Below are 21,139 nucleotides of genomic sequence, written 5' to 3' on the forward strand. Positions count from 1 at the left end.
AGAAACAATAAACAAAAGGAAATAATTAAACAAAAATAAAGAAATAATAAACAAAAGTAAATAAGTTAACAAAAATAAAGAAATAATAAACAAAAGTAAATAAGTTAACAAAAATAGAGAAATAATAAACAAAAGTAAATAAATATGTAAATACAAATTAAACATATTTAAAGAAGTAAATTGAAAGAAAAATGAAACAAATGAGTAAATAAAAGTAAATAAATGTGTAAATAGAAATTAAAAATATTTAAAGATGTAAACTGAAATAAAAATGAGAAAAATAAGTAAACAAAAGTAAATAAATATGTAAATAAAAATTAAAAATATTTAAAGATGTAAATTGATAAAAAAAATGAAAGAAGTAAGTTAATTTAAATAAAATTGAAACAAATAAGAAAATAAAAGTAAATAAATATATGTAAATAGAAGTAAATTAGAAATATTTAAAGAAGTAAATTTAAATTAAAATGACACAAGTAAGTAAAGAAAAGTAAATAATATGTAAACAAAAGTAAATAAATTAGAAAATAAAAGCTGAAAATAAATAAGTAAACAAAAGTAAATATAAAAGTAAATAAAATTTTGAAATAATTAGATAAGTAGGTAAAAGAAGTTAATAAATAAATAAATGAAATTACGAAATAAAGAAATTAGTAAACAAATGTAAATAAATAAGTAAATAAAAGCAGAAAATAATAGAATAAGTAAACGAAAGTAAATTATTATGTAAATATATGAGTAAACAAAAGTAAATAAATAAGTAAATAAAAATAGAAAATTAAGAAATGAGTAAAAACATGTAAATATATAAGTAAATAAAAATAGAATTATATAGAAATGAGTAAACAAAAGTTAATAAATAAGTAAATAAAAATAGAATTATGCAGAAATGAGTAAATATATGTAAGTAAATAAGTAAATAAAAAAAGAATTATATAGAAATAAGTAAATAAATGTAAATAAATATGTAAATAAAAGCAGAAAATAATTGAAGATGTAAACAAAAAATTTAAATAAATGAGTAAATAAAAATAGAAAGGAAAGACATGAGTAAACAATTTTAAATAAATATGTAAATAAAAATAGAATTATATAGAAATGAGTAAATATATGTAAATACATATGTAAATAAAAGCAGAAAATAATTGAATAAGTAAACAAACGTAAATATGTAACTAAATTTGTAAATAAAAACAAATGAAAATTGAAGTGAACAAAAGTAAATAATGAAGTAAACTAATAAAATTAAAATAAATAAAATAAAAGTAAATAGAAGTAAATAAAAATAGAAAATTGAAAAATTAGTTAAATAAAAAAAGCAAATACTAAATTAACAAAAAATTAACAAAAAATAAAGAATAGAATATAATAAGTAATAAATAATACAAAAAATATAATAAATAACAGTTTTTAAATAATTAAAAATTGAGAAAAAAATTGAAAATTAATAATAAAAGTCTCTGAATAGAAATTAACAGGAAAAAAAAAATTTTTTTTTGAAGAAGTACCACGCGTCGAAGAGAGAAGAGGTATACAACACGAACGAGAATGGAGAAGTTAAAATAAAAAAAATTTTTAAAAAAGAAGAGAGTGAGGGGACTACTCACAGTCGAATAATAAATTTGCATTCACACGTCTTTTTTTGCTGGACTTGATTTCTCAGCCGCTCAACCTAATCGGTGATCTTACGTCACAGATGCAAAGTCGCAACCGGTTTTTGTAAGTCACTGACAAGTGGTTCGGACTTTTGACTCGTGTTTACTTTACGAGTACAAATCGACGTTCAATTTACATCTGTGTATGTATGTCTGTGCCATGGCATGGCATGGCGTTGCCTTTAAGCAAATCCGGATCGGCATTTTTAACGCACGTCAAATATTTATTATAAATTCAGGCGAAAACTGTTATTATTATTTTTGCTATTAATTATTTTTCGATTTTTATTAAAAAAAAAATATTTTTCTTTTTAAATTATTATTTCTATAATAATTATTATTATTAATACTTTGTTGCTATTTTACGCTATTTTAACTTTTATTTTCTATTATTGCTATTATTTGCTATTTTAACTTTTATTCTTTAATTGCTATTTTTGCTATTTTAACTTTTATTTTATATCAATTGTAATTTTTTGCTATTAGAACTTTTTTTATTGTTGCTATTTCTGCTATTTGAACTTTAACTTTTTATTGTTGCTGTTTTTTGCTATTTGAACTTCTGTTTTCATTTATTGCTATTTTAACTGCTATTTTTGTTGTTGCTATTTTAACTTTTATTTTTTATTGTTATTTTATGCTATTTTTGCTATTTTAACTTTTATTTTTTATTAATTGTTATTTTTGCTATTTTAACTTTTATTTTTTTTATTGTTATTTTTGCTATTTTAACTTTTATTTTTTATTAATTGTCATTTTTTTGCTATTTTTGCTATTTTAACTTTTATTTTATATCAATTGTTATTTTTTGCTATTAGAACTTGTTTTATTATTGCTATTTCTGCTATTTTAACTTTAATTTTTTATTATTGCTATTTTTGCTATTTGAACTTCTGTTTTCATTTATTGCTATTTTAACTGCTATTTTTGTTGTTGCTATTTTAACTTTTATTTTTTATTGTTATTTTTTGCTATTTTAACTTTTATTTTTTATTAATTGTTATTTTTTTTACTATTTTAACTATTTTAACTTTCTTCTTACATTAATTTTTATTTTTTGCTATTTTTGCTATTTTTGCTATTTTAACTTTTATTTTTTATTGTTGCTATTTTAGCTATTTTAACTTTCTTTATTTATTAACTGTTATTTTTTATTGTTGCTATTTAAACTTTTATTTTTTTTTGTTATTTTTTTGCTATTTGTACTATTGTAACTATTATTTTTTATATTGACATTGCTATTTTTCTCTATTAATATTTGCTTTTTTCTTTATTTTCATTTTAACTCCAATTTTTTTATTGATATTCTTTTTTTTATTTCTATTTGTTTTCTATTTAAATGCTATTTTTATAATTATTATTTTTATTGCTGTTTCACCTGCTATTTCTTAATGATATTGCAATCGTTACTTCTATTTTTCTAAATTATTTTGTTTAAAATTTTTTTTTCTATTTTTATTTAATAGAATATTTTTCTATTTTTATTTCTTTTTTATTTTACCTTCTATTTTTATTGATTTGATATTTTTCTTTTTTGGTATTATTATTTTTTAATGAAATTTTTACAACCATTTTTAATTTTTTAATGCTGTATTTTACTTCTATTTTTATTGCTTTTTTGCTATTATTGAAGGTTTGTATTACATTTTTCTATTGATAGTATTATTTTTTATTTTATTGCTATTGCTTTTTTTTCTTTTTCTGGTCTATGTAATTTTTTTATGGCTATTGATATTTTTAGTTCACTATTAGTAAACTACTAATTAACTATTAGTTTACTACTAATTAAACTACTAATTAACTATTAGTTAACTAAATTACTAGCTAACTACTAATTAACTATACTTAACTACTAGTTAACTATCAGTTAACTATTAGACAACTACTAATTAAATATTAGTTAACTACTAATTGACTATTAGTTTACTACTAAATAACTATTAGTTTACTACTAATTAACTACTAATTACCTATTAGTTAGCCACTAATTAACTATTATTTACCTACTAATTAACTAAATTACTAGCTGACTACTAATTAACTACTTAACTACTTGTTTACTATTAGTTAACTACTAGTAATGATTAGCTTACTACTAGTTAAGTATCAGTTAACTATTAGACAACTACTAATTAAATATTAGTTAACTACTAATTGACTATTAGTTTACTACTAATTGACTATTAGTTTACTACTAATTGACTATTAGTTTACTACTAATTGAGTTTACTACTAATTAATTGAAAATTACTTAACTACTAGCTTACTACTAGTTAAGTATCAGTTAACTATTAGACAACTACTAATTAAATATTAGTTAACTACTAATTGACTATTAGTTTACTACTAATTGACTATTAGTTTACTACTAATTGACTATTAGTTTACTACTAATTGACTATTAGTTTACTACTAAATAACTATTAGTTTACTACTAATTGACTATTAGTTTACTACTAATTGACTATTAGTTTACTACTAAATAACTATTAGTTTACTACTAATTAACTACTAATTACCTATTAGTTAGCCACTAATTAACTATTATTTACCTACTAATTAACTAAATTACTAGCTGACTACTAATTAACTACTTAACTACTTGTTTACTATTAGTTAACTACTAGTAATGATTAGCTTACTACTAGTTAAGCATCAGTTAACTATTAAACAACTACTAATTAAATATTAGTTAACTACTAGTTAACTATTAGTTTACTACTAGTTAACTATTAGTTAACTACTAGTTAACTATTAGTAAACTGATAATTAACTATTTGTTATTTTTTGTTTCTTCAATTGCTGTTGCTATTTATATTTATGGTAATTGCTATTTCGAGTAATTTTCGCTATTTGTTTATATTTTTTTTTATTATTGCTTTTCTTTGTTTGTTTTTCTTTTTTTTTGATTAAATAATTAATTAGTGACTAATGAGCTATAGTTATAATAGTATATTTTTTTCTTTTGGGTGTGAATTGACTCACCTTTTTGTAGTTGGCCATGGTCGGCGTTCATCTTGGCCTGCAACAAAAAATGCTGCGCTTCACCAAGTGGAAAATTTGTTCTCGAATTAAAAATGAGGGGGAAAAAATTTGTTAAAAAAAGGAAATTTGATAATCACCTCGTAGCCCTGCTTTGCACTTCGTCCCCCTCCCCAGTAATCACTTTCCTTGTCGTGAGGATTACATTGCTGCAACAAAAAGAAGAATTATTGTTATTTTTTTTTTAATTTTTATAAAGTAAAAAACTACTATTAGTATTTTTTTTTTTTTCAATTACTCCTATAAAGTAATTATACAAATAAAATTTATAATTTTTTGATAATTAATTAATTTAATTAATTAATTAATTATTTAAATTTTTTAAATTTGTTAATTAAATAATAAGAAATATTCTGAGAGGGAATTTTTTTCTCTTTCGCTGTTATAGAAAATGTGTTTTTAGTTTCTAGGTAAAAAATTGTAAGAATATTTATTTATTTATATACATATATTTTTGCGACAAGAAGACATAAATTTTAATTATTTTTTATTTAATGTTTTACTTTTTATTTTCTTTAGAGTAAGTATTAATCTTTGTTAAGAGCTTGAGCTTTTTGCGTCGTTTGTTGGGTTAAAGGCGAATTTTCTCTCTCTCTCTCTCTCTCTCTCTCTCTCTCTTCTTGCTCACAATTACGTGTCACGTCTACCACCCTTTAGTAAACTTAAAATTTTTTTTCTTTTTTCTTTGCCCCAGGGAAAAACATCGAAAACTCGGTCGCCCATTTCTGCGTCTTCGATTTTTCAAAAAAACAAAAAAAAGACATTTTTTTTAAAGAGAAAAATTAGTTATTAATTAGTAGAAATTACTATTTATTATTAAAATTTACTAAATCATAAGCAGACAGTCAGTCACTAATTCAAATTAGTAAACATTTTTGCTAATTCCTATTTAGAGGGTTAATTAATTAATTGCTGTTTATTAGAGAACTAATTACTATTACTAGGTATAAATTAATTATTCTAATAAATATCAATGAATTAAGTTATTCTTCTTTATTTATATTAATTAATTTATGTCTATTGTAATTATTACTAATAGAAATTAATTACCCTACTAGTACTTAAGGATATTAATTAATTTAATTAATCATTTTAAATGGCAGTTAATTAACAAAGGATTAATAATCGCAGTTAATAATAATTATTAATTTTTAATTAATAGTTTAATATTAGTAAATACTGGTCAACTACTAGTTAACTACTAAACCAGCAGTTAACTACTAGTTAACTAGTAGTTACCTATTAATTAACTACTAGTAGTTACCTATTAATTAAACATTAATTAACTAGTAGTTAACTAATAGGTAACTACTAGTAGTTAATTAATAGGTAACTACTAGTAGTTAATTAATAGGTGACTACTAGTTAACTAATATTTAATTAGTAGGTAACTATTAGTTAATTAATAGGTAACTACTACTAGTTAACTACAGTTAACTACTAGTTAACTAATATTTAATTAGTAGGTAACTATTAGTTAATTAATAGGAAACTACTAGTCACATACTAATTAACTATTAGTTACCTACTAATTAACTAATAGTTACCTACTAATTAAATATTAGCTACCTACTAATTAACTAATAGTTAACTACTAGCTAACTAATAGTTAACTGTTAGATAACTAATTAATTAATAATTAGATAATCAATAAATTTATTTATTGCTTAGAAATCTCTCGTAATTTATTGTTATCAAATAGGTAATTAATAGTAGTTAATTAATAATGAATTAATAATTACAGTTGGTAATTCATTGAGAATTATATTTAATTTAGTTAATTAAGAATTAACTTATTATTAATTAATAGTCAACTAATACTTAATTAATAGTTAACTAATAGTAAAATAGTATAGTTGTTTAATAATGAATTAGTAATTACAGTTATAACTAATTAATTACAGTTAACGTTAATTATCCATTAATAAGTTATTTATTAAAATTAAAATTAAAAATCTTTTAGTAGTTAATTAGTATAGTTACTTGAGAGTTATAGTTAATAGTTAGTTTACAGATTATTAATAATTAAATAACAGTTAATTATTAGTTAATCAATAGTTGTTTAGTAGTTAATTAGCTAGTAATTTAATTAATTAGTAGTTAATTAATAGTTTCTTAAAAAACAATTAGTAGGTAATTAATAGTTCCTTAAAAACAATTAGTAGGTAATTAATAGTTTCTTAAAAAACAATTAGTAGTTAATTCATAATTGAATAAAAAGAAACTGTTGTTAGTTATTTAATAGTTCATTTATAGTTATTTAATAGCTTCTCAATAGGGACATAATAGTGATTTTGTCGTTAATTTATAGATAATTTTAATAGTATAATTAAAAGAACTATTAGTAGTTATTTAGTAGTTAAATAATAGTTATTTAACAATTGTTTAATTGTAATTTAATAGTTAATTTACAAACTACTTAATAGTGACTTATTAGCGATTTAGTAGTTAATTAATAATTAGTTAATTGTTAAAAACTTTTAATAATTGATTAGTTAGTTAATAGTTACTTAATAGTTATTTAATAGTTATTTAACAGTTAATTAATAACTAATTAATAGTGACATAGCAGTGATTTAGTAGTTAATTAACAGTTATTTAATTTTAATAGAAAGTTAAAAAAAACTATAATTAATTCGTTAATTAATAGTTAGTTAAAGAATTATTATTAGTTATTAGTAGTTGAGTAGTTAATTAATAGTTACTTAATAGTTATGTAACAGTTAATTAATAGGTAAATAATAGTGACTTAGTAGTGATTTAGCAGTTAATTAGTTAATTAATAGTTATTTAACAGTTAATTAGTATTTACCTAATAGTTGTTTAATAATTATTTAATAGTTAATTAATAGTTAATTATTAGTGACTTAGTAGTGATTTAGTAGTTAATTAATAGTTAGTTAATTGTTAAAAACTATTAGTAGTTGATTAGTTAATTAATAGCTAATTATTAGTGACTTAGTAGTGATTTAGTAGTTAATTAATAGTTAGTTAATTGTTAAAAACTATTAATAGTGAGCTAAAAATTAATAGTAGTTCATTAGTAGTTAATTAACAGTTACTTAATAGTTTCTTAATAGTTTTTAATAGTTATTCAGCAGTTAATTGAGAGCTAATTAATATTGACTTAGTATTGACTTAGTAGTGAATTACTAATTATAACTATTATCAGTTAATTAACCAGTGTCCATTAATATAAATATTGCCTAATTATTAGTCTTCTACAGTCAGTAAATAAAAAAATCTCTGCCACTGCCCCTTATTAATATAATAATATTATTTTCCCGCCGGCGCCACCGCTGCTTTTGCAAAAAAAAAGAAGAAAAATTCTCAATGACAACCCAATGGGAAATGCCAGTGTAGTGCCGATGTTCACCACTGGCTTAGTACTCAGACGATTGTTCGGCGTAGTCTAGCCGAGCCTCGACAATTAGTGCTGGCGCAGTACAGAATTTTTGTTTCGCCAAAGCTTGGACAAGCCACGGCGGCAAGTGCTGGCTGAGTATAGAAAAATTGTTCACAACGCTCTTTGCCAACATTGCTTTTTTGACATAAACTTGAAAAAAATTATAAAAAAAGTTTATGAATGTTTATAAATATAAATTTATTGAAAAAAATTAATATTTTACTTTTCAGTTGTTCATTTTTTATTCTTATTAAATTTAATAATAACAATTTAACACAATTGTCTAATTTTGTAAATAATAAATTATTTAAACAAATTAAAATTATAAACAAAATTTAAACTTTAATCTCAATAATAATTTGGTTCCTTATTAAAATACTATTATACTTCTTACTATGAATAAAAAATTATTAAAAAATTACCACGTAATTTAAGAATTACGTAAAATGTTAAATGCAATAAGTAAAGTAATTTAATTTAATTATTAAAAATTTAGTTTAATTTATTTTATTTCAATTTATTATTTCTAACGTGTCCCAATTTTTTTCTCATCTTTGACTCAATAGTTGAATGTCTGAATGATACTGAGATATTAATACTTTACTGTACACATGTGTCGTTAGCATAGTGGTTAGAGCGTTAGTCTGTTAGTCCGTAGGTCGTAGGTTCGATTCCCCTCGTCAGCAATTTTGTTTATTTTCATAGGTTTGCGATATTTCTAGATTCCAATCGTTAGGTACTAAAATATGAAAATCTAATGCACACTTACTGTAATTGTTTATTATTTAATTTTTAAATGTTATAAACAATTTTTTTCTACTTCATTTACTATATCCGCATTGTTAGTCTCCATCTTTAATACAATTTCTTTAAGAAGAGAAATATTTTATGAATAATAACTATTTATTAATATTATTTACCATTTTGTTGTTAAATTATTTATAATTATGAATTTACGACTAATTAATAGTAATACGGCATTTATTGCGGCAATATTCTCAGCCAGCACTGGTCCAGTGCTGCGCCAGCGCTGTCTGTCAGCACTGACAGACAGTACTTCGGCAGCGCCGGACGGCGTTATCATCCCAGAGTTATGCCAGTGCTGGCTCTCAGCCTTGCCGCCAGTGCTGCCAGTGCTGGCGCAGTACTACGCCAGTTGTAAATTTCCCATTGGGAAATTATGCAATTTAGTGTGTATAAAAATGTAAATCTATTTTGAGCCTGCGACTCGCTTTTTACTTTTAAACGAGAAAATGTGAATTTGTCTGGCAGATCGCTAAAGGGCTTGAAAGGTGTGCGCGCAATGCAAGAAGAAAGTGAGGGTGGAAGGGATGAAGCTAGGCATCAAACTGGAAAGTAGTCTCTTCGCTATCTCTGCTGAAAGTGAAGTTGGAAAATAATTGACGGGAGCAACTCACACACACAGAGAGACACAAAAGAGATGAGGGATGTTACGTCAAGGGCGTTGGAGCGCAAGACAGACGGACTCTGAGAGGGTAGCGGTCGAAGGTTGACGATGACAAGGGAGGGAGGTAATGTGTGGGAGAGAGAGAGAGAAGAGAGTGTTGTTGTTGGAGGGCGGTCTAGACACAACACAGACGGGTGGTTTTCAGGGGGGTTGGGAAGGCCTGTGACCTTGGGCATCACTTCAGGTTCCTATGGTGATAAACAAGTCACGGATCAAAACGCCTGCCTGCCTGCCTGACTGCCTGTCTGTCTGTCCACAATGCGATAACAAATAAACAAAGAGAAATATTAAACTTTGCTTTCATTCGATATTCATCATTGTTGTGCGAAAATTATTATTTCTCTTCTGTTTATTTTTATTTTATTCACAACTTTTGTTTTGCTTTTCTTTTTGTTTACATTACCTACCTTCTTGTATTTGCTTTCTTTCTATCTTTTATTTTTGTATTTTTGTTTTGATTTTGCGTTTGTTTTCATTTTGTGATTCTTTTGCTTTTGTATTTTTTTGGTTTTGGATTTCTTTTGGTTTTGTTTAATATTTTGGTTTTGTGTTTGTTTTGGTTTTGGATTTCTTTTGGTTTTGTGATTGTTTTCATTTTGTGATTCTTTTGGTTTTGTATTTTTTGGCTTTGGATTTCTTTTGGATTTGGATTTCTTTTGGTTATGTTTAATATTTTGGTTTTGTGTTTCTTTTGGTGATGTATTTGTTTTGGTTTTGAATTTGTTTTGGTTTTGTATTTCTTTTCGTTTTGTGTTTGTTTTGATTTTTGCTTGTTTTGGTTTTATGTTTCCTTTATAGGTTTGTGTTTGTTCAGGTTTTTGTATTTTTGCCTCGTATATTGTTTACATAATGTTTTTTGTATTTTTATCTTTGTATTTTTCTCTTGTTTTGGTTTTTGTACTTTTGGTTTTGCATTTGTTCTTGTTTTTGTGTTTTTCTTCTCCATTTATATTTTCCTCTATTGTTTTTGTATTTCTATTTTTGGATTTGTATTTTTCTTCTCCATTTGTATCTTTCTCTTGTATTTCTTTTTTTTGTTTTGAATTTTTATTTTGTTTTCATTTTTTGTTTTAGTATTTATTTATTTTTTTTTTTTTTTAATTTTTTTCATTACAGAAACAATTGTTTTTGTATTTGCATGTTTGGGTTTTGTATTTTTGTTCTGTATTTGTCTCTTGTTTTTGTATTTGTTTAGGTTTTGGATTTCTATTTGGTTTTGTAATTTTTTGGGTTTTGCGTTTGTTTTGATATTGTGATTCTTTTGGTTTTGTTTTTCTTTTGATTTTGTATTTCTTTTGGTTTTTTTTTATTTTTAGCTTTTGTTTTGATTTTGTCTTTCCTTTGGGATTTTGTTTGTTTAATTTTTGTATCTTTATTCTCTATTTGTCACTTTTTTATTTTTTATTTGTATTTTTGGTTTTGTTTTTTTACTCTGTACTTGTTTTTGTATTTGTTTTGGTTCTTTGTTTGTTACGATTTTGGTTTTGTATTTGTTTTGGTTTAGAATTTGTTTTGGTTTAAAATTTGTTTTGGTTTAGAATTTGTTTTGGTTTAGAATTTGTTTTGGTTTTGTATTTGTTTTGGTTTAGAATTTGTTTTGGTTTAAAATTTGTTTTGGTTTTGTATTTGTTTTGGTTTAGAATTTGTTTTTGTTTTGTGGTTGTATTGATTTTTTGCTTGTTTTGGTTTTGTGTTTGTATTGATTTTTTGCTTGTTTTGGTTTTATGTTTCTTCTAGGTTTGTGTTTGTTTAGGTTTTGTATTTTTGTTTCTTATATTGTTTACATAATGTTTTTCTATTTGTTTTATATTGATCTTTTGTTTTTGTTTTAGTTTTTTTTGTTTTGTATTTGTCTTTTTTTGTAATTTTGGTTTTGTACTTTTTTAGTTTTTTATTTTTTTTCAATACAGAAACAATTGGTTTTGTATTTGTATGTTTGGGTTTTGTATTTTTTTTATCACTTTGTCTATTATTTTTGTATTTGTACTTTTGGTTTTGTATTTTTGTTCTCTATTTGTTTCTTGTTATTGTATTTTTAAAAATTTTATTTTGTATTTTTTGTTTGTACTTTTGGTTTTGTATGTTTGTTCTCTATTTATTTTTTGTTCTTGTATGTTTTTTAATTTTAATTTTGTATTTTTTGATTGAACTTTTATTTTGTACCTTTGTTTTGTATTTTTATTTTTGATTATATATTTTTGTTTTTGCATCTTTTTGTCATTGTAATTTTTTGTTTTTGCACTTTTGTTTTAGTTTTTTTTGTTCTGTTTTAGTTTTTATATTCTTGTTATAGAAATTTCTGCTTTTGTTTTTTGTATATTTTATTTTAATTTTTAGTTTGTTTAAATTTTGTGTTTCTTTTGGTTTCGTATTTGTTTTGGTTTAGTATTTATTTTGGTTTTGTTTTTGTTTTGGTATTGTATTTGTTTGTTTTGTTTTTTTTTGGTTTTGTGTTTGTTTTGGTTTAGTATTTCTTTTGGTTTAGTATTTCTTTTGGTTTCGTATTTGTTTTGGTTTTGAATTTTTTTTTATTTTGGATTTAATTTCTGTTTGTTTTGGTCTCGTATTTCTTTTGGTTTTGTCTTTGTTTTACATTTGTTTTGGTTTAGTATTTCTTTTGATTTCGTATTTGATTTGGTTTTGAATTTTTTTGGTTTTGGATTTATTTTGTGTTTGTTTTAGTTTTGTATTTATTTTGATTTTGTCTTTTGTATTTTGTATTTTGTATTTTGTACCTACAAAACCAAAATAAATACAAAATCAAAATAAATACAAAACCAAACAATTTCTTGTCTTTTTGTGTTAATTTTGATTTTGTGTTTGTTTCGATTTTGCATTATTTTATTCATTTTCTTTTTATCCATTTTTGTTTCTATTTCGTTATTTTCCTTTGTTTTTTTAAATTTACAAAATTAAAAAAAAACTAAAAAGAAATAATTCAAAACAAATTTAAAACTCGCGAAAAGAACAAAAATGATTTAAATTTTCTAAAAAATCAAGAAAAAAAAATACAAAATACAAAAAAAAATTACTGAAAAGAACAAGAATGAATATAGAGAATGAATAAGATAAGAATGAAGATACATTTAAGAATCAAACAAGAAAGCAATAATGAACCAAAAAAAAAGAAATACAAATACAAATACGATTCTTAACGGAAAAGTAAATTAATAAATTCGTTAAATTATCCTCTATTGTGTATATATATAAGAATGACAAAAATTAATTACAAACAAATCAATTTCAATTTTTCCACACATATTTATATACTCTATGTGCGGCATTCTGTCCATTAATAATAATTATTAATTTAAAATACCGGAAACAGATTATTTCACACACTATGTATATATACAATACAAAAATATTGAGCAAATTATTATACAATATAAAAATACATATGTGTATTTGCCGTCTCATATATTGTTTATACGTGAAACCATCATCCGCAGTTGCAATTTATCAGATAAAATAAGATTGTATCGGAATTATTATTCGATTAAATTGTGACATTATATACATTTTTGCGGTAGTTTTAAAACAGAATTTAACGAGATTAATAATTCATTTGATGAAAATCGACGCGAGTGTGTCCTACATTTATTGAAAGAATGGAAATCTGTCTCTCTCTCACATTTTTTTTCCCTCTTTTTTTTCGAAAATAGAAATTTCATCACATCATGATAAGTGAGAGATTTCTTTTTTTTTTTTTTTATTAAAAAGGATTAAAGGAAAAATTAAAAATATAATTTTTGATTGAATTTGTCAAAACTTTTTCTCTGATTTTCTTCTTTCCTTTCAAATTCTTATTTTGAATTAAATTATTTTACCTTAATTAATTATTTTGTTTCGAATTTGGAAATTTTTGTTTTCTATTTTTTATTTAAAAAAAAAATTTTTTTTTCGAATCCAGTTTTTTTTCTATTCTTCGTTATAGTGGTAAATAATATTTTTGAAGAAAGATTTTAGAATTAATGAAAATAAAAGAGAATTAGTGGGGGAAAAAAAATTTACCTTCGGGAAGAATCGAACGCGGTCTGTTCGCTCAACAGACTTAACACTTTTCCACGCAGCCAATTGAGAAGAATATAAAAAAATTAATTTTTGCTATTTTCTCAAGGAAAAAAAGCATTTTTTTCGAAAATTAAAATAGTAGAAAATCTTTTCCTTTTCAATAAAAAGATTTTTATAAATAATTTCCAACTGATTTCAATTTGTTTTCTAAATTAAAATTTCAAACAAAAAAAATTGAAAAAAAGAGAAAAATTAAAATGGTGATAAATTTGAAGTATCCGGAGGAAGTGAAATAAAAACTACTCACACACACACACACACACACATAAAAATATATGTCAATATATATTTTTGAAGTGGCTATTTTAAAGAGTACATATAATAGAGAAGCTTTCAAATATTGTGAAAGACTATAATTTAAAACTAGCCATGTCCATTTATAAGAGAGATCATATCCTGTTTTTTTTTGGAGGGGGGTGGGAAATAGAACTACAAGAGGGTAAAATAAGAAGACGAAAGATGCTTAATAAAGTCTCTCTCTCTCTCTTTTTCTTTTTTTCTTCTTTTTTCTCACACACAAGAATGATTTCAGTGAAGGAACCACCTGTAGCAAAAAGGGCAGTGATCCTGTCCCTTTTTATAGTCTATTATCCACCCTCGCCCCGTTCTATATAAATATCGTTTTCTGGACAAGAAAACGAGTCTCTCCCCCTCTCACTCTCTCACACAAGAGAGTGAAAGTGAAAGAGAGAGAGAGAGAGGGGGAATATTCTTAAAAAGTTTCCTCCAACGACCCTCTTTTTTTTACAAATTTAAACAGTACCACTAGATAAACTCTAAAAATCCGAAATGACCTCGTTTCCCTTCTCAGGACCCCCCTTGACCCTCTTAACCTACTTCCCCCTCTCTTGATATTCTATCCCCTCCCTTCAAATATTGACCGTCAATATTAATTAATTATTTGTTAATAAAAATACTATTGAAATATTTGTTAATAAAAATATTATTGAAATATTTGTTAATAAAAATATTATTGAAATATTTGTTAATAAAAATATTATTGAAATATTTGTATTAATAAATATTAATATTAATATTTAGTTAAATAAATATTTTTCTTTATCAAAATCACCTTTTCTTTGAAACCACCTTCTCTGTATTGAAACCGAAACTTTTCTAATAATACCATTTTCTTTATTGAAACCAACATTCTTTATTGAAACCACCTTCAGCATTGAAACCATCTTCTGTATATTGTAACTCGATTCTTCATTAAAATTATTTTCTTCATTGAGACCATTATCATTATTCAAAGCACCTTTAATAATGAATTATCGATATTATGAAACTAAAGAAGCTTGAATTAAAAAAAAAAAAAAAAATAAAATAAAATAAATGGTTTTTGTTATGAAATCGCAAAGATGTTTTTGATGCAGAAGTGAAAAATAATTTTTATATCAAGAAGCTAAGGTTAATTTTGACAATAAAGCTAAAGATAACATTGACGATAAAGAAGATTCTGCACGTGATACTAGAATCTGCTTTTAACAATTAAAAAAAACACTCATAGCCAAGCTATACAAAAATAAAAAAAAGAATCTTTCCCCATAAGGAAGCAATAAGAAACAATATTTTTTTCATTCTTCCAAAAAGTTTATTCCTATACCTACTTAATTTTCTATTTTACTTCTCAGATCTTAATTTATGGAATCACCCCCCTCCCCCCAAAGTCATTTGTAATCATTAAAAAAAAAGCAAACAAGGGGGACTCTTTTATTTTTTCTCCCAACATAACACTAATTATATAACAACTTCTCGTTAAACTATTTATAAATAAATTTACTAACCAAGAGAGAAAAAGGAGCAAAAAAGAAAAAATGTTTCTTCTTCAAGGGCAAAACAAAGTCTGTCTGTACAGAAATTAGAAAAACCGGAAATAAATCCGGAAGCATAGTTTTTTATATTCTTTCCATTTGTTTTTACTTTGCCGGTAAATCGTCTTAAATTTGATCTCCCTCTTCTCTTCTTATTCTAGTAGCATGGGAAAATTTCCTTTTACTAAAAATTTTTTTTTTTACTTCCCACTCAAAAATAGAAATTGTACAGTGTATATAGAGGCGACAATTTCCGGCACTTGTAGAAGAAGGAATAAGAAGATTTCTGCATTTTGATCCCATTTCGAAAAATGACTCTCTCTCTCTCTTTCTTTCGCTTGTGTCCTGCTTTTTGGTGGATGAGAGGGATCTTCCTATTGAGAATTCTCAGTGTCCACCACTCTCACACTCAAATACACTTATCTATCTATATATACAGTCTTACTCCCTCGCTCTAAATTCAGATCCTGTCATCTTACCCTCGGCACCGAAGTCACGGAGAATTTTCTCACAAGGATCATCACAGCATGGTGCCACCTGTAGCCGGAGAATATATTTTATACATCCCACACATTAGTCCAAAAAATAGCGAATTAATTTACTTTTCGAATCCAAATTTACGAAAATGGCAAAGGGGAGAGGAAAGTTAATTTTTTTAAATTTTCCTTTACTTTTAATTCTTTCAGTGCTTCATTCAATTATTTGGTCTCTATTTTTATAATTTTAACCATTTTTTACTATTTCTATCATTATCTCTATTATATTATTATTTTTTAATTTTAATATTATTCAAATGAGTTTAATAAATTTTTTTCAATAAATAAAAATAAGATTTAAAAAATTAAATTTCTAAGTAAAAAAAATTCTTTAGTAATAAATACAGAAAATGGTTTCAATAAGGAAGATGTAATTGATAAAGAAGGGAATTTTAATTCAGAAGGTGGTTTCAATACAGAAGATGGTTTTAATAAAGAAGATGGTTCAATATAGAAGATGGTATTAATAAAGAAGGTAGTTTTGATGAAGAAGGTGATTTTAATTCAAAAGATGGTTTCAATACAGAATATGGTTGCAATAAAGAATGTGGTTTTAATAAAGAAGATGGTTTCAATAAAGAAGATGTAATTAATAAAGAAGGTAGTTTTGATAAGGAAGGGAATTTTAATTCAGAAGGTGGTTTCAATACAGAAGATAGTTTAAATAAAGAAGATATGGTTTTAATACAGAAGGTATAGTTTTAATGCTGAAGGTGGTTTAATGTAGAAGATAGTTTTAATAAAGAAGGTAGCTTTAATGAAGAAGGTGATTTTAATTCAGAAGGTGCTTTCAAAACAGAAGGAGGTTGCAAATACAAAAGATGGTTTTAATAAAGAAAGTGGTATTAATACTGAAGGTAATTTTGATAATTATGGTATTTTTAATAAAGAATTTGTTTTTAATAAAGAAGATGCTTTTGATACAGAATGTGGTTTAGGTACAGAGGATGATTTCAATACAGAAGATAATATTAAATACGAAAATAGTTTTTAATTCAGAAGATGCTTTTGATATGGAAGATGGTATTAGTATAAGGTAGATAATTTTAATACAGATACATAATTTTAATTCAGGTTTTAATGCAGAAATAGTTTTAATACAGAAGGTACGGTTTCAATGCAGAAGGTGGTTTCAATACAGAAAGTGGTTTAAATAAAGAAGATAGTTTGAATAAAGAAGGTAATTTTGATAAAGAAGATAATCTTTAAAAAATTGGTTTTTGATAAAAATGATGCTTGCAATAAAGAAGGTGCTTCTAATTAAAAAATGGGTTTTGATAAAGATGAAGCTTTCAATAAAGAAGGTATGTTTCAATAAAGAAAGTAGTTTTAGTAAAGAAGATGGTTTCAATATGGAAGGTGTTTTATTATTGAAGGTTGTTTCATTAAAGAAGGTAGTTTCTAAAAGAAAGGGAATTTTAATACAATTGGTGCCTTCAATAATGAAGATGGTATTAATATAGAAGATGGTTTTAATGCTGAAGGTGGTTTCAATACAGAAGATGCGGTTTCAATACAAAAGATGGTTGCAATAAAGAATGTGGTTTCAATAAAGAAAGTGGTATTAATTATAGAAGATGGTTTTGATAGTTATTGTATTTTTAATAAAGAATATGGTTTTAATAAAGAAGATTTTTTTCAAAACAGGAGATGCTTTTAATAAAGATGATCTTTTTGGTACACAGAAGGTGATTCAGGTACAGAAGATGATTTCAATAAGGAAGATGGTATTAATATATAGAAGATATAGCTTTTAATTCAGAAGATGCTGTTGATATGGAAGATATTAGTAAGGTAGGTATTTACAATACAGAGAAATATTGCTTTGATGCAGAAAGTAGTTTTAATGCAGAAAGTAGTTTTAATACAGAAGGTGGTTTCAATACAGAAGATGGGTTTCATAAAGAAGGTGATTTTGATTAAGAAGATGCTTTTTAAAAAAATGAGTTTTGATAAAAATGATGCTTTTAATTAAGAAATTGGTTTTGATAATGATGAAGCTTTCAATAAAGAAGGTGTGGTTTCAATAAAGAAAGTAGTTTTAATAAAGAAAATGGTTTCAATAAGGAAGATTGTATTAATACAGAAGGTGGTTTTATTACAGAAGGTAGTTTTTAAAAGTAAGGGAATTTTAATACAGTAGGTGCTTTCAATAAAGAAGATGGTATTAATATAGAAGGTGGTTTGATTATTGATGGTGGTTTCAATACAGAAGGTAGTCTCAATACAGAAGGTAGTTTTAATTTAGAAGGTAGTTTTAATTCAGAAGGTAGTTTCAATACGGAAAGTAGTTTGAATACAGAAGGTCTTTTCAATAAGGAAGATGGTATTAATACAGAAACTAATTTTAATATAAAAGATGGTATTGATTTAGAAAGTAGTTTAATTAAAAGAGGCGGTATTAATACACAAGATGGTTTCAATACCATAATGTTTCTTTGAATACAGAAGGTGGTGCTTAACAAAGAAGATAATTACAATAAAGAATGTGACTGCAATGGAGAAGATGCTATTAATAAGAAGGTTGTTTTAATGCAGAAGATGGTTTTAATAATGATGATAGTTTCAATAAAGAAGATGCGGTTTCAATATAGTAGATTGTGTCAATACAGAAGTTGCTTTTAATAAAGAAGGTAGTTTAAATAAAGAAGGTAGTTTAAATAAAGAAGGTAGTTTAAATAAAGAAGGTAGTTTGAATAAAGAATGTAGTTTGAATAAAGAAGGTATAGTTTAAATAAAAAAGGTAGTTTGAATAAAGAAGGTAGTTTGAATAAAGAATGTAGTTTGAATAAAGAAGGTATAGTTTAAATAAAAAAGGTAGTTTGAATAAAGAAGGTAGTTTGAATAAAGAATGTAGTTTGGATAAAGAATGTAGTTTGAATAAAGAAGGTAGTTTGAATAAAGAAGATTGTTTAAGTAAAGGCACTTGTACTAAAGAAGGTGTTTTATCATTATACTATAAAGGTAGTTTTGCCAAAGAAATTTGTTCCTAATGCTAAAGTTCGTTTTGCTAACGATAGTGGTTTTCGTTATTAGAACAGCTGTTTCATGATACTAAACGTAGTTTTGTCAAGGAAGGTAGTTTTTCCTCAAAGTCAATGGTTCTTTATGCTAATGGAGCTTTTGCTAAAGCTATTAGTTACTACGTTACAGTTAGTAAGAATGTTTATGATTTCTGCTGCTAGGATTCATTTTTTTGAAGTATTTTTCTACAGTTCTATTTTATCTTCCTTGTCAACAGAGACAAAAAATAAGGAATACTGATACTAAAATATAGTCAAGTTCACGAAAAGTAATAAATTCTATAAAAACAAGTCAAAATTGTAATCAGAATGTAAAAAAGACATTATTTTCATCTTCTCATTCAGCAGCAACATACTGCAGTACCATAAGAATTAGCCTGGAATTTTGAAAAATCGCTGTTTTCACCGGCGACCCTCGAGGGGTTAATGAGTTGCTTCAAGTGGAACACGACGAGGGGACAAAAGTTTAATGCGATATTTGGTCGAAAATGCTTGAAAGAGAGGAGAGCGAGTTTTCAGATAGAACTGAATTGGAAAATCTTCTGATCAGACGTGAAGGAGAACGAGTATGGTGAACGAACGAGAGAGAGAGAAAGAGAGAGAGGACCTTCTACCCTAAATCCACTAGAGGCAACATCGTCGTCCAGGTGTAGCAAGATCGATATATACTCACGGCTGGGATATGGAAAGAGAGAAAAAGAGAGAAAGAGAGAGAAAGAGAGGGAAGAAAATAAAAAAAAAGAGAACGTCAGAAAGAAACGGAAACGGGAAGAAATAGAAAGAGAGAGAGAGAGAAAGATAAAAGAGAACGAAATTGAGGCAAAAAGACCAGAAAAAATCAAAAAGAAATAAAAACGCAAAACAAAAGAAAAAGAAAAATTGTCAAAGAAGAAATTAGAGAAATAGGAAAAAGACAAAAAAAATATGAAGAAAGCAAAATCGTTGGAAAAAGGAACTCTTAGAATAAAATTTATATATTCCATTAGGTTTCTTCAAAAACAAACAAACAAACAAACAAATGGAATAAAGTAAAATAAAAAAAGGAAAAAACGAAAATAAAACCTTAACAAAAGAAATTGAAAAAGAAAATCTTTAATAAACAATTTCCCCGCATCAAAAAACGTAAAATGTTTTTATTTTTTTTTTTATTTTCAATGCTTGATAAACTATTTTTCAAAATTAAAAATCTCCCCTTTATGCTACTATTTGTATACTTTTTTTAGATTTCAGCCACTAAAAGCTACTATTTCTGTTTTATTTTTAGAATTTCCTTAAAATTCGCTAATACTGGAAATCAAAAAAACTATTCTCAAAAATTATAATCAAATTCTTTAGAACGATTCAATTATTCTTGAAAAATATTCGAAATTCTATTTTCAATATCCAGTATATTTTCATCAAATTTCGCAAAAGAATTCAATTATTTAAAAAAAATTGATAAAATTCACCCAAAATTCAATTATTTTCATGAATAATAAAATTTCCACAGGAATTCAATTAATTTAGAATAGAATTTTCAAAAAAGTTTCGAAAAAATCAATTATTTAACAAAATTTTTATACAATTTTTTAGAATAATTCAATTACTTTCACTAATAATAATATTTTTCATAAAAATTCAATTTTTAAAAAAAATTTTTGATAAAATTCTAAACAAGAATTCAATTATTTTCGCATAAATAATAAAAATCATTGGAAGAATTTCAATTATTTTAAATACTATTTTAAATTAATTAATCGAAAAATTCAATTATTTGAAAAACTAAAATTCTTCTATGGAATTCAATTATTTTTTGAAAATTTTAATAAAATTCTTTGCAATTATTTTCCTAAATAATAAAATTCATCGCAGGATTTCAATTATATTTAATACAATTTTACAGGAATTTTTCCAGAAATGTAATTACTCTTAAAAATTTAATTTCAATTCCTTGAAAAAATCAATTGTTTACAAAAAATGTCTTTTTAAAATTCTTTGGAGGAATTCAATTATTTACAAAAATATTAGAACTTTTCAAAAGGAATTCAATTATTTTCAAATATTTTAATAAAATTGTTCGGAAGAAATTAATATTCTTTTAATTACAATTTTAATTACATTTTTTTAAAAATAATTCAATTA

The 21,139-nt window shown here is 24.5% G+C and overlaps 1 protein-coding gene across 2 annotated transcripts in view; it reads right to left on the minus strand.

Annotated features, from left to right (window-relative positions):
* LOC122512665 (zinc finger protein rotund-like) overlaps positions 1 to 21,139 on the minus strand; it is a 351,867-nt gene that overhangs the window by 150,983 nt on the left and 179,745 nt on the right. For both annotated transcript variants that reach the window (XM_043628634.1, XM_043628635.1), the window contains exons 3-4: positions 4,778 to 4,846; positions 4,641 to 4,692 (exon numbers count right to left, since the gene is read on the minus strand). In XM_043628634.1, coding sequence (XP_043484569.1) covers positions 4,641 to 4,692; positions 4,778 to 4,846 — 121 coding nt within the window. The remainder of the gene's footprint in view (positions 1 to 4,640; positions 4,693 to 4,777; positions 4,847 to 21,139) is intronic.

This window comes from Leptopilina heterotoma, unplaced genomic scaffold (genome assembly GCF_015476425.1).
Source record: "Leptopilina heterotoma isolate Lh14 unplaced genomic scaffold, ASM1547642v1 Lhet_123, whole genome shotgun sequence".
Classification (NCBI taxonomy): domain Eukaryota; kingdom Metazoa; phylum Arthropoda; class Insecta; order Hymenoptera; family Figitidae; genus Leptopilina; species Leptopilina heterotoma.